Source organism: Dipodomys merriami, unplaced genomic scaffold (genome assembly GCF_024711535.1).
Source record: "Dipodomys merriami isolate MVZ:Mamm:240054 unplaced genomic scaffold, mDipMer1.0.p SCAF_3, whole genome shotgun sequence".
Taxonomy (NCBI): Eukaryota; Metazoa; Chordata; class Mammalia; order Rodentia; family Heteromyidae; genus Dipodomys; species Dipodomys merriami.
This window is the reverse complement of record NW_027204492.1, coordinates 49,724,435-49,739,431: the sequence shown is the minus strand read 5'-3', so window position 1 is coordinate 49,739,431 and position 14,997 is coordinate 49,724,435. Positions and strand designations below refer to the sequence as shown.

The 14,997-nt window shown below is 39.3% G+C and overlaps 1 protein-coding gene across 1 annotated transcript; it reads right to left on the bottom strand.

The window, feature by feature from the left end:
- Window positions 1-2,503: 2,503 nt before the first annotated feature.
- LOC138839792 (synaptonemal complex protein 3-like) lies at window positions 2,504-13,542 on the bottom strand. Its single transcript, XM_070039340.1, has 8 exons — window positions 13,302-13,542; window positions 12,677-12,743; window positions 12,481-12,515; window positions 11,150-11,267; window positions 9,707-9,806; window positions 6,776-6,874; window positions 4,246-4,350; window positions 2,504-2,687 (listed from the first exon to the last, which is right to left on the bottom strand). Exons 1-7 carry the CDS (start codon window positions 13,540-13,542, stop codon window positions 4,267-4,269), a joined length of 744 nt encoding a protein of 247 aa, XP_069895441.1. The 3' UTR covers window positions 2,504-2,687; window positions 4,246-4,266.
- Window positions 13,543-14,997: the final 1,455 nt, after the last annotated feature.

The following is a 14,997-nucleotide window of genomic DNA, read 5'->3' as shown; positions in this document are numbered from 1 at the left end:
AAGAGTGTCACCCTAGAATGTATAAAAATCCACACTCCACAGTCTTGGTTTTTCCCACTCTGCTAGGTTTTACATAGAATCCCCTTTCAGCAACGATTAAGCCTGTTCTGGTCTGATGAGATCTCTGCCTTCTTTCTCTCCTTTAGCCTACTTGATCTTTTATAACTCTCATGACTCAATTTCCTAACAAATGGTTCCCTGCTTGAGAATAGTGCTTTCTGGAGGACTCTCATCCTTGTAGGGCATACTGTAATTTTCTATCTCTCTCTTCATCTTCCCTTTTTCTTTTCTCTCCAGTAGCTTTCTGAGAGCCAGTCAGTCCCTCCGGCTTACTATAGCTGAAAGGAAGTTAGAAAGTTACCGAGAGCCTTTGGCTCTCACTGCCTCACTGCTTCGCTGTAAGGGAGAGTAGGCCTGGACCTAGACCTATATTGATTGACTTGACTGGGAAACTCAGTCATAAGATCATTGGAAATCTTTATTCCATTCCTCCCTCCCTCCCTGCCTCCCTCTCTCCCTCCCTCCTTCCCTCCCTCCCTCCTTCCCTCCTACCCTCCCCCACCTCTTTCTGTCCCTCTCTCTCTCTCTCCACCATTCTCTCTCACTCTCCCTCCTTCTTTCTTGCTCCCTCTCATTCTTGCTCTCTCCCCTGTCCCCCTCCTTCTGGATGGGACATCATTTGCCTTCAGATGGCCTATACTCAACACCTCCCTCTGGGCATGGTGAGGTAAGGATTCAGGTTTCCCTCTGACAGGGTCTTTGAACATGATACTTCCATCTTTTTCTAGGTCCTGGGGACTGCTGACCCTGACTGATCAGTTTTTAGGGATGACCATCCACTCAGTAGAGGACCCCATTGTTCAAACACAAATTCTGGGATGCCTTAATACGAGTTCTTGGCTCTCTCGATTCTTGGATATCACCCAGGAGTTGGGCTTGTGGGGACATGGGGTCACAGCAGTCCATTTCAGCTGACAGCTTATGCCTTCAAGAGGATGACATAGGCTGATTCCTGGTGACTCTCTCTAGGTTACTTCTTGAAGGCTAGCCATTCTGAGCTTGGAGCAAGACTTAAAATCAAAGGAAACTTGTCTGTTTTGCATAAAAATTTGGCCTCAGCATCAATTGGACAATCTCAAAGTCAATAAACTGCTTAGAAATTTGGCCTCAGTACTGATTGGATAATTGCAGTTGCTGGCCTGAATACAGTACTTTTGACCCCACAATATTGCAAAATATAGATTTCTCCAACAGAATGGCAAGAGCTCAGAGGTTCCCTAAGCCCAAGCCATTTTTTCCTTCATTGTCCTGGCAAGAGCTCAGAGGTTCCCTAAGCCCAAGCCATTTTTTCCTTCATTGTCCTGTAACTACTTTGTTCCTATCTGTGGTCCAGATTCTCCTAGCTGAAACCGTCTGTCTAAGTATGTGAGGAGTCACTCTGGGACAAGGATTAAAGCCTCTTCTGCTCTGTTGAGGTTTCTGTCTCCTTTCTCTTCTTTCTCCCACATGACTTTGTGTCTTAACACCACCCATAATAAAATATGGCTGTGCACAAGTGGTGCATGCTTGTAATCTTAGCTACTCAGGAGGCTGGGGTCTGAGGATTGCAATTTAAATCTGTATCAGTCACACAAATGTGAGAGTCATCTCCTACCCCATTAATCAGCAACAAAAGCCATAACTGGAGCTGTGGCTCAAGTGATAGAGCCTAGCCTTGGGCAATGAAGCTCAGGAACAACACCCAGGCCATGAATTCAACTCCGAGGACTGACACACACACACAAAACAGAAAACATAAACAAAAACAAGATCCAAACACAATGGACCTGAAAAAAGCAAAAGAAAACTCCTCAATGGAAGGCAAATGACTGAGAATTTCTCAAAATGACCAAGTCTAATAGATGAACATGAATACCTCAGGTTGGTAAGTCTTATTGAATCTCTGACTTGCACCTTAAATGGTGCCAAAAAATTGCCTCTATGGAGCAGGAAGGGGAACAAGGGAAATTTGTGAAATAAGTAGGAGCTCCAAGAGTACTCACCCAAGGTTGGATAAGGTGGCACAATTTCTTTCAAATCCCTTCACCTTTTCCTAAAAGTCTACCCAACTATGGGAGCCCCAAGTCTGCAGTGCCCAGGGGAAATAACAGAAGTGCCCTGGCACTGTATCTGGCTTGAGCAGCTGCTGCTGTGGACCCTAGTCTCCTCTCTTCTTGCATGCCAGCACCTCTCCTGAAACTGGCCCAGACATTGACAGAGTGGGGTCAGCCTGCAACCCCTGTGGCCTGATTCTCCTGGAGATCAAGTGAGAAATCTCCATGACTTACTAAGTTGTTATCAGATTTCATATCAGAAAATTGGGCCCCTTAACAAAATAACAAAACATAAATGATGAAAACAGGCATTTGGAGAAAAGCAAATGAACTTTTATTAATTTTTAAGCAAACATTGTAATATGTAAAAACAACAACAATTCTATTACAAAGGAGGAGGGTGAAGGGATTTCATATAACAGCTAAGAAAAATGGGTTTCTGCATGTAAGTATCAAGGCATTGACTTTGGTCAAGAAGTCGCCTAGAACCGCTTTACTTTTAATATACTATCATTTCTCAAGGTGTATTCCTTCATGTCTCAAATGCTCTTCAACTCTTTCAGTTTGCAAAATTAGGAGAGCACTGTGGTGAACCTGCATGGAAGTGTAAAGACATTCTTGAGTGTTTTCACATGAAGAAATGGGTGGGAACGGAAATATGACTAAGACAAACAAAAGAACAAATATGTTTCTCACACTTGTTTAACTGAAAGCATGCTGCTCACTCAAGGCTATTACTTATCTGACTCAAAATATAAGTGTAAGTATAATTAGGTGTTTGTTTCAAATATGATTTGTCTCAAATACTTCCCTCATTATTTACACTACTTGGTATAGCAGATGGGTTTTAAGATCTGTCTGTCTTCCTTGCACAATAACAAGTTGGTGGACCCCTAAATTCGTGGGTACACACGTTAAAATCAATACTGACTAGGCTGTCTTCTGGAGAAGGACCTATGGAAATTAAGTAGGTTGACTTGCTGTACACTGTTCAGGTCCCACTTCCTGTATGCTGGAACAACCTACTGCTTAACCTTGCCAGAACAGATTGTGGTGACCCACTGCCACTCAGTATTCAGCTGGCTTTGATGGCTTGAAGGTAACTTTGGTGGGAGCATTAACATCAGGGGAATGGGGCAATCCTGTCAATAAGAAGTGTGTCCTCCTTCTCCAGGGCCCTTTGCTTGTATATCTCTGCATGGGACTAACCATAGAAGAATGTTTTTAGGTCTGGACAATACGGTTCCTTTAAATCTCAATTTCTTTTGAATATTTTTGTAACTTTGCAATTCTTTACACAACTGTGTACATTATATAAACTGTATCTTATATGCTTTCTTGAAAAAGAAGTAATCTAAACCCCCAAGCTGTGCTTTTTAACTTTGAAGAGTGATGTTGACACACTGCGACCACAGTAACAATTACATCAACATAGCTGGGAACTGGTGGTTCACTCAGATTTTCTTAGCTACTCAAGATGTTGAGGACTATGATTCAAAGCCAGCCCAGGGAGGAAAGTCCACAGACTATTATCTCTAATTAACTCCCCCCATATAGGTGGAATTTGAGCTGTAGTTTGGGCCACGAAAGCTCAGAAACTGACCCTAGCCCCTGAATTCAAGCCCTAGAATACACACACACACACACACACACACACACACACACACACACACACACACACACACACACACACACACACACAATGTCATATTTAGTATTAAGGGTTTGTTGGTAGTGCTGAGAAAAACATCATTACTAACAACAGGCTGAAACCTCCTTACATACAGTTTTGGAATTGGTATGACAATATCATTCAAAGTTTCATTTGAGATTTTACAAAAATGGCATCTGGACATGAACAAAGAGATGCAATACCTACAAATGCAATCTTTGAGCCACATTAGAGCTATGTATTGGAGCTAATATTAGAACATTTTCCTCTCACTGATGGTGAGCTACTTTAAAAATTTACAAGAATAACAGATATATAAGAGATTGCTGTATACCAGTCCTTTCTCTAGTCCCTATTACTACAGAAGAGATGTTAAATGTGTGTTTACTACTTAGGAACTCATTATAGATATTGCATAAAATAAAATACTAAATACATAAATCAATTTTTGAGTAAGAATTTTAAAAATATGCTACTTACTCTGTCCATTCAAATTCATGCTTACATTGAGCTCATATTTTCTTGTAATGTATTGTTTTCAGTATTAAGTTCATCTTCATGAAAATTTTCCAGATCATTAAGGTTCTAAAAGAAAAGCCCAAATTCAGATAGAAATCATCAGTTTTCATTTCAAAAGAGTAACTTTTCAAAAGGTATAAGCATATACATTCAAGTGATCCTCGGCATTTATTGCAAATGTAAATATTCTGAGAAGTACTTGAAGATCAATATATACACTAAAGCAAAACAGAAATGAGTGTCTAAGTGAAATATTGTCATCATAACACTTTCTACAAATAGAATAGCAGACTATTATTGTGAACTGGATGAATAAAGAAAAGGAAATAAATGAGATTATGTTAAAATGCACTCTTAAATATGTATAACATAATGGAGGGAAAAAGAATGAGCAAATGTAGCAGTGGTACTCACTAGTTGCTATGTTGAAAATGAACTATGCAATGTTTATCAGGCTTGGATAGCGTGAGGGAGAGGGTGATGCTGTCCAAAAGCAAATGCACTCTACCTGACTTATTTAACTGTAACCCCTCAATACTTCACCTTTATAACAGAAATATAATTTTTAAAACATGCATAACGTGAGGAATTTGGTTCCTGAATGAATAAATGACTATAGCAATAGAAGTAACACAAAATGCTTTGAGATTAACATCAAGTGATTAGAAAGAAGAATATAATTTTAATAAGTAAAATCAATCAGCTATAAGTATTCTAGGATGAGAACATCAAGAAAGTACAAAAGACAAAGGAGTGATGTCGGAGAAAGTATCTGACCTGAAAGGGTGAGAAGAAAGAAAGCTGTAGCAAATAGACCTTTGAAAGGGATGCCACTACAAATGGGTGTCTGCACATGTACAAACTTAAAAGAGGAAGTCCTAACCACTGTGAAAGAGGGAAAACCTCTGACTAGGATCATCACATTGAATGATCTTTAAGGATTAACATCAGGAAAATCTGAACACATCAGGTAGGGAATGGGGTGGTCCTAAACTAATGCAGGATCAGTGATTGAACAACCACTGAAGTAGTGAAAATCACAGAAGATCATGTTAACTTAGTAGGATGGGTACTAAAACACAGGACTCAAGTAATGCTAGTGTTGGTACTTTTATTTTATGCTTGTCCTGAGTCTAGAACTCAGGACATGGGTGCTCTCTATAAGTGTTTGTGCTCAAGGCTAGAGCTCTGCCACTGGGACAATAGCAGAGTAGCTGATTGAAGAGAGCTTCATGGACTTCCCTGCTCAGGCTGGCTGACATATCTCAGCCTCTTGAGTAGCTAGGATTACAGTAGTCAGCAACCAGGACCTGGCAAAATATTGCTACTTCAATTAACATTACTTAACAGTAGTTTAACACTAGTCTCTCCCAAACTTGCATGTTAATTAATGATTGGTTCTCACGGAGGATTACAACAATACATCTGCTATGAAAAAATGTTTGAAATTATGTTTCACATACTCTATTTTGTGTGTACCAAATATTCTACAAATACAGAATATCTCTTTTTAAACTAGTTTGCTTCAACCATCTCAATTAGCTGGAAAAGTGAAGTTTTAATAGGAATGTGAACAAAACAAATCACAGAAGGGGGAAGTGGATAATATTAGGAGAGATAAAAGAGGTGGAGGGACTCAGAGTACACATTCAAATTCTAAGTGCACAACAGTACCACCTAGAGCTTAATGTGTCTTTCAAGTTGTGACAAGATTCATAGATAACTGTAGAAAATTCTCCACTGACAGTCAGTCCTCTGCTCATTTTTTTCACTCTGCTTTATGTCTAAGTCCTGACATATCATTATAAGCAGCCATATAAAGAGTTTGTTCTCTACTCAATAATATGGAAAAAACTAATGTGCGATGAATGACTTAGGAAGTACATGACATTCAGGATTCATACTCTCATCTAATAATGCAGGGATAAAATATGGATTTTGAAATAAGGAACTATGAATAAACTATTATCAGTTTTCAGCAGGATATCTACATCTTTGGGAAATGTGTACAGGTTACCAATTCTGTTTTGATTAATATGACCATTCTGAATGAATCCTAAAATTAAAAATGAAGACTTAGAAGTATGTCAAACTGGAACAACACTGCTGTGAATAAAATGTTGATGCGGGGCACTGGTGGCTCACGCCTGTAATCCTATTTACTCAGGAGGCTGAGATCTGAGGATCGTGGTTCAAAGCCAGCTCGGGCAGGAAAGTCCATGAAACTCCTATTTACAATAAACCACCAGAAAACCACAAGTGGCACATTAGCTCAAGTGGTAGAGTGCTCGCCTTCAGCTGAAGAGCTGAGGGCCAGTGCCCAGGCCCAGAGTTCAAGCCCCATGACAGACAAAAAAAAAATGTTGAGGAATTTCAGATATATGAACACACTTTTGTAAACACAATTTTAGAAAGACAACCAGAATTTTCTCTTCTGCATTTATAGAGAGCTTCATAAAAAACAAAACAAAAATATTATGATAACACAAACTTTGAAGTGACACTGGCATATCTTTTGAAAGGCTTCCATTTCCTGATTATGAGCAATTACGTATTGTTGAAAAGTCAACTGTTGTTCTCGGAAGATAGCCTGCAAGAATCAAAAGGAAGACATGTAAAAATTTGGTAAAAGGTTAACATTGACGCTGGGCACCGGTGGCTCATGCCTAGCTACCCAGGAAGCTAAGATCTAAGGATTGCCATTAAAAGCCAGCCTGGGCAGGGAAGTCTTGAAGACTCCTAGCTCCAATGATCCATTAGAAAACCAGAAGTGGCGCTGTGGCTCAAGTGGTAGAGCACTTGCCTTGAGCTGAAGAGCTGAGGGTCAGTGCCTAGGCCGAGTTCAAGCCCCACAGATGACCAAAAAATAAAATGAAAAATTTAACATTGACTAAAATTAATTCCATTAAATTCAAACATAGTTGTTTCTGATTGATATAAGACTTTTTAAAAATTCCCAGGTTCTGGAGGCTGTCTATAATGCTAGTTACTCAGGAAGCTAAGATCTGAAGATGAAGGTTCAAAACCAGAGAGCAGGAAAAGTCCATAAGACCCTTATCTCCAATCAAATACTAGAAAAATCCAGAAGTTGAAGTGTAACTCAAGTAGTAGAGCATTAGCTTTGAGCAAGAAAGTTCAGGGACAATGTTTAGCTTCTAGCACCCAGCATATTCTGGCTTGAGAAGAAATTAAAATTATGCTTTCTGCAATAATAAAAAAGGGGGAATTGAGAGAGTCTCTAAGAACCGAGCTCTGACAGCTAGCAGAATAAATTGAGACTATCATGCTCAGAAAAGGCAAAAAGCAGGAAAACCATTCTGGAAGTCCTTAATTATCACTGAATTCTAACTTTTTCAGCTTTTTTTGAGCAGTTCTAGCTGGTTCTGCATCTTTTGAGAATTGTCAGTTATTTAAAGCATCAAAATCTTTCAAATTGGTCACATCTTAAATTATTTTTCAACAGTAAATAATACATGGCAAAGAAAAATTCTTGGACAGTACACAGGTGCACACCCTGAGTTTAATCTCCAGGATAGACACAAAAAAAGAGATTATTTTTCTTTTTTTAATTTTAATTTTAATTTTTATTGAGAAGAGATTTTATTTCTTTTAAGAAATGTTATAACAGGGCTGAGAAGGTAGCTCAGTGGTAGAGTGCTTGCCTTGCATGCCTGAGGCCCTGAGTTCGATTCCACAGCACCACAGAAGCAAAAAGAAAAAAGCCAGAAGTGGTGCTGTGGCTCAAGTGGTAGAGCACTAGCCTTGAGCTGAAGAGCTGAGGGACAGCGCCCTGGCCCAGAGTTCAGGCCCCATGACCGGACCCCCCCCCCAAAAAAAAAAGAAGAAAGAAAAAAAGAAATGTTATAACCAAACTTACATAACTTGCGTTTACACTACCATATAAAATTGCATGCTTCGGTCTCTGATTAATGAAAACTACCCTTACTTTTTAATGTTTCCTGGATTTTCATACAACATGTCAATTTATATATACAATGCATCTCAATCAGTAAACCCTCCATCATTCACCCCTATTCTCTCATCTTACATTTCTTCAACTTTCATAGTTCAGCTTTCTATTGCATACAGAGTGCTATTAGCTGTATTTGCTCATCTCTTCTCACTCTTACACTTGCTTTTTTTTTTCTAATTGTGAAAATATTGTACAGAGGCATTACAATTACATGGGCAAGGTAATGAGTACATTTCTTATCAAGCATTGTTGCCTCCTCCTTTGTTTCCCCTTACCAGTCTCCACACTTACAAATCTTTCTTAACAAAATTTGCAACATAGGATTTGGTTCTTGAGAACATAAAATTCCATACATTTTATTTTTTTCAATGTTGGACTTTCCATTTCTCCTTCAATGACCTTAAAACAGCCCAGTCACTAATTCACTAGCCACTAAGTCTCTTACATAAGAACCTACTACATCTTACCATTCCTCATAATTGCTCAGTAAAGTTTATTCTGAAGCTATTCAATAAGTTATTAAACAGAAACTCATTTATTGTAAAAAAAAAAAAAAAGAAGAAGAAGAGCAGTGATATATTAGGGCCTCTAAGCATGTCCTCTCTCAATGAGAAGGAAACAAAGGCTTATAGCTAACTTGCCAGTGGTTGTACAGATAGCAAAGTTCAATGGATGACAAACAGTGTTGTCCGTAGTCAAGGCTCATGGGTTATGCTTTACTATTAAATTTCTGCAATATGTGGGCATTAATTTCCAGTGCTGTATCTCAGTAGTCTCTTGGGATGTTGCTTTCCTTGGAATGTTATTCAATGTTGAATATCCCACCCCACATCCTTACTTTCTCAATAGAAGCATGTAATGAATGGTAATTACTCACACACACACACACACACACACACACACACAAACACACACACACACACACACACACACACACACACACACACTGTACCCTTTCCCTCTCTCAAGTCTATGTGATTATAGTTCAAGTGATAGAAATCCTTCCCAGCAAGCAGGAGCCCTGAAATGAAATCTCAGTTCATAACAACAACAAAAAAATCTTCAGTATAATCTCTGAATTTTGAATTTTTAATTGCTTTGCCACATCTTTACTGACGACTTTAAATTTAAATACATCATCACTATGATACATCACTAGGCCACATTCTAGTGGTCCACTTTAAGGAAACTATAATGTACCTTCAATTATACCCTTAATGCAGTATTGCTTTGGTCCCTATATTTATTTCTAACCACGATGCCCCTGCCATCTTACTAAACATACATAAACAACATCAAATGTATGTCTAGTATCCTAACAACTCATCTTTGAATCAATTCTATACATCTGGGGCCATATCCTCAATTTTCTGTCCTACAAGTCTATATGAACTACTGTTACAAAGGACAAATAGATTAGTGAAGGAGAACATTTATCTGGATACTAACAGCTAGTTTATCTGCTTCTGCCTTAATTCTTGCCATGTCTTCTCCAGAGGCATTCACAAATGCAGCAAACTCAAGAGCATATTCTTCATAAATCCTCTCCCTGTAAACAATAAACATGGTGACAGATTGAAAACAATAAGGAAAATTGAAACAACACTCAAAACACATTTGATTTGCCATGCTTTGTGCTTTCAGTGGAAGAGGGCAAATATCAACTAAAATTTCTGAAGGAAGTAAGAAAAAATTAAGCATTTTATTTAGTCTTACTCTAAGAATCATTGCCCCTGCCTGGGTGATAGTAGTGTAACCTCAACTTCTTTAGTTCTAGAAAACATTAGTAGATATCTAATGTTACAAACATTCCGAATACAAAACACCTTAAAGATCAAAAAGAGGTTAGTGTTATTGATTACAATTTCCTGAGGTAAGTAATTCAGAATTTTACATCCATTTATCATCCAGGAATTCCATAGAAAACTATTTCACAGTTCCCCATTTCATTACAAAGAGGGTTTTGTACCAAAAGTTGAATTTATACGTCATTATGGCATACAATTTCCTATTTTTCCATGTCAATGAGTACAGTTACCTGAAGGTTTAATTTTTTTGAGACATTTAACTTTAGTGCAGAAAATGAATTCATCGAATGAGGACAACTTCTTAAGCACTAATATTTGAAAATTTGAAAAAAAGATTATCTTTGTGAAGCTCAAGGAAATGCAGCACAGTTCAATTATAAGATGAGGATACTGAATGAAAATAATTATTTTCTGTGGTAAAATCAAGACAGGTTCTGTGTACTGGTGATAACTATCATCCAAGTTATGATGGAGCTAGAAAGTAGAGGATCATTCTTCAAGGCCAGGTAGGTTAAATGTTATAGATCTGATCTTAAAAAACAAACGAGCAACTATAAGGTGGCAATAGTGTTACATGCCTATAATTGCAGGTATGCAGAAAGTGAAATTAGGGAGATCACAGTGTGAGGTAGGGATTAGACAAATACAAGATGCTACCTGAAAAATAAACAAAATAAATAAAAACTCTACTTATGCTATTCAAGCATAATAGTCCTTGCCTAGCTAAAAGGAGGCTCCGAGTTAAAACTCCATTACAAACAAAAAAATTAAAAGAAAGCTTGAAATAAAAATCAGATCAATATATTGCTTAAAAGTAGTGTGTATGCTTGGCACTGCTAGCTCATGCCTATAATCCCAGGTACTAGATCTGAAGATCACAATTTAAAGTCAGCCTGGTCAGGAAAGTGAGACATTTCTTTGATGAAAGAGCTGGAAATGGAGCTGTAGCTCAATTGGTAGCATACCAGCCTTGAACAAAACAGCATCAGGCCCTGAGTTTAAGATAAAGCACTAAAAAAATAGCAGTACCAATGATTTGCTACAATGTTAAAAAGCATATGGCCTAAAACCCTAGAAACCTCACCTGCGCTCCTGGTGTGATTTCAGCAACTCATCCAATTTTTCCTGAATGGCTTTGAAAGATGTATTGACTTTCACTTTCACATTTCTTCTCTTGGTGGCAAGCAGCTTCATAATGTCTTCTGCATTGAAAATAATTTGTCTTTAGTGCTTACTTTCAAGACAGTAAGCATAAAGAACATTAGTGTAGTTCTATTGGAAAGACCTATCAAATAGGAATTATTTTAAATGACACAATTATTTCCTTTCTCTCTTAAAGCAAAAGCTTACCATAATTGACAATTTCATTTTTATATTTCAAATATAGATTATAGCTAAAGAAAACAGTATATACCAACATTTACAAAAGGATTTCAAAGCAGTTGTTAATTTCATTATGAAAAATATTTGCAAAATCTAATTTTTCAGGAATCTACAGAATATGCTTCAAATTGTGGACACATATAGAGGGACCATGGATGAACTGAATGAGTTACATAAGTTTAAAGTATTCCACTTGTAATGTTTAGTTCTCTAACACATGTTATTTATGTACTATAGCCAAGCAATCACTATTTTAGAGGATTTCATCTGTACTAATCTAAAACCATGGAAAAGTAAAATAATCAAAATAACTGTCATGAAAATACGAATGTGTCTTTTCTTTTTTGGTCAGTTGTGGGGCCTGAACTCAGGACTTCAGAGCTGTCCCTGAGCCTCTTAGTGCCCACAACTAACACTCTACCTCTTAAGACACAATGCCATTTCTGGTTTTTGAGTGGTCAATTGGAGATAAGAGTTTCACAGGGACTTTTCTGCCCAGTCTGGCTTAGAACCACAATCCTCACATCTCAGAATCCTGAGTAGCTAGCATTACAGCTATGAGCCACCGGTGCCTGGCTCAAACATCTATTTTTTAATGCACCATTTGTCACAAAATATGTGACCAAACAGAGAATAGAGAGTATCCCATCCAATTATTTTCCTAACCTTTCAAGTTGTAGAAAGTTAAAGGATCACTGTTATCTCACTATTTATTCAAGTCCTTCACATCAAATTATATTGGACAAGCCAGAAAATCTAAGCCCTGCATAGTTGGCCATGAATTTCAGCCCTTGAGAGAATCAAGTAGGAGGAATGCAAGACAGAGGCCTGCCTTGCCTATATAGCAAGAACCTTCTTTAAAAAAATCAGTCTAACCAGAAAAATCAACAATAGAAAGCCATGTGATGAACCTTTAACATTGTGTGTGTAAAAACAAGCCATCAAAAACAATCCTGAAGGCCACTAAAAACATTTTTCATATTAACTTTATTTTAAAACCAGTTTCTTGACATGCAAGTCTCCTAAAATTACCTTGTAATTTCTGAAACATGTCCTGCAATTCAGCTCTGTAGAAAAAATCATATTAGGTTTTCAAATAAATGAAGGGGAAAACACCATGCTTATTGTAGAAGAACTATTTCATGTCAAGTAATTTCCATAGAACACAGAGAAGTTGACTTTTCTGCAGTGTTTTATCATCAGGCAAACATCACTTTAAACAAATTACCCTTCTGATGCTTCTGCTTCTGAGAGGACATGAGTGTTCTCCCCGATATGAATGACTGGGTTGTTTGCTGCATTAAAAGGAAAAAAATTAACAAAAATAATGTTACAATAATTTGCTATTTTGATAATCTCCCATGGAGTGTCTTCATTATGAATATTCTTAGGTTCATTGACATCCAAAGTTGTCAAAACATACATATGAAGCTGGAATCATTTACATGCTTTTCAGTTACAATTAGGCCAGTGTCTGGGAACAGTTTATAAAGACATTTGTCTAATCACTTTCATAGAGGGGACGTTAGCTTAACCCATGTCCTACTTGGGAAACATGTTGTAGGTAAATACTGCATAAACCCAGATCTACTTAGGAAGTTTATAGCTCTGCTCCACCCCAATCTGGTAAGATTTTAATGAGAAGCTCAAATCCCATAAATTCCATGGGTCTAAGAAACACTATTCAGTACTTAAAAAGGCTTGAATTCCAAGCAATGATCTTAGACCTGTACTTGAGTTGAGCATTGTGTTCCACATGATAGGATTTGAGGCAGGCTTCATCTGGGAAGCACTGCCCTGTAGCAGAGCACAAGGCTCACAAGGATTGCATGTATACATCTTGCATGTTTAACCTGAGTCATGGCCATTAGGCTTCTCCTCCTGCTGATCATGGTGGTTGGGGGTCACCTCCTGCTGATCATGGAGGTTGGGGGTCATCTCCTGCTGATTATGGCGGTTGGGGGTCACCTCTTGTTGATCATGTTGGCTAAGGGTCACATCCTGCTGATTACTGGGGTTGGAGGTCACATCCTGATGCTCATGTCTAGCCACCTGGCCAGTTAGCCTGTGGTGCTTCCTTGCTCTGGGTTTCATCGCTGTACTCTTCTTGTCCTTAACAAAACAGGAGGGCTGAAAGAGTTGAAAATTCACTGACAAATTATAAAGAGGCGGGTATTGGGAAGGCAGGTTCATTTGGGGACCATTTTTTTTTCTCTGGGGTTTACCTGGCTGGCATGAGGTAGAAGACTGAGGTCCATGAGGTAGCCAGAAGCAAGAAGGTGGGGAACAGGAGGACAGTGGCTCCTCTTATCCTATCCAGACCTATCTATCTCTAGACCAGCATGCAGGCTTGTGCTCCCTTTGTACCCTTCAACATCAGTGCAGTGTGCCTACAGTTTTCTGCGTGTGCAGTTCTGCAGGACAAGAAGCCAAGCCCCACCCTCTGGTCCCCAAGTGACTCAGTGCTGCTCCAACATAGGGTGTTTGGGATGGGGAGGGGGTCGGGGGGTGAAAAGATGAAGCTATGACCAATTCACCCACAGCACTAGTGAGACAAACCTCTGCCAAGTCCAGGGGGAAATGTTTGTGGGAGGTGTTCTCGCCCTGTGGCAAGGCCAAAAAATGAGGGTCTCAACATAAAATCTCCCATCCTACCCTTAATTCCATCCAGAAACACCTGGAACTGGCCACCCTACATGTGGACTTGGACTCGGGTTTCCCTTAGGACTCATGGCCTGTCAGGGGCACAGATGAGGAACTGAATCACATGCTGGAGTAGGCCAGAGGAGTGGCCAAGTAGGCGAGAGTAGCCCAGAGTCACCCAGTCTGGGCCAGAGTCACCTACTCACCTAGAATGGGCTAGATCAGATGGGAGTAGGCTGTAGTTGGTGTTTGGTGATCACTCACTCATACCCCACTGTTCTCCTGAGCTGTGTCCACTCCGTTTCTCCAGAGTCTGGTGCCCTGTGAAGAGCTGAGTCTGAAGTGCTGCTGTAACTACCACCCCTCCTCTGTTAAGCCATTAAAACCATTAAACCACGCAATCTACCAAAGCTGTGGCCTCCAGAACAACCAAATGCCACCCACCTCAGCAATCCCGTGACACTCACGTGATCACCGTCGATGGCGTCTGAGACACTGCACACGGTTCCAAACTTGGCCCTTGCTTGGCACATGGCCTCAAAACTATTGGCCGGCACAAGCTCCTCACTGATTGGTCAGCAGAAATACCTCCTTTTTGATTGGCTGGTGCCCTGCGCATGCGGAAAGTGAGGCAGTGCTGCAGGAATATGTCATAGAAAGATGGACCCATGTCCACAAGTTTTGCAGCTTCTTTGCCTAGCAGTGCCTTGCTAAGAACAGGCCTGGCACAGGACCTAAAAGTCTCATCGTATTTGGGAAGTACAACTAGGTAACACATGCCCTCTGGTCTTGGTACTTTCTATTCACCTTTCTCAGAGAGAAGATTGCCCTAATCCTGATGGAGTTTCCACAGTATCTCCTTACATATGCCTTCAGGAGATAACACATCTGCCTAAGGCATTTTTG

Coding starts and splice junctions, on each gene's coding strand:
- LOC138839792 (XM_070039340.1), bottom strand. CDS start 13,542: ATGAAACCCAGAGCAAGGAAGCACCACAGGCTAACTGGCCAGGTGGCT. Junction 12,744..13,301: donor GCCTAATGGCCATGACTCAG/GTTAAACATGCA, acceptor CTTTTAATGCAG/CAAACAACCCAGTCATTCAT. Junction 11,268..12,480: donor CATGTTTCAGAAATTACAAG/GTAATTTTAGGA, acceptor TTTTCAATGCAG/AAGACATTATGAAGCTGCTT.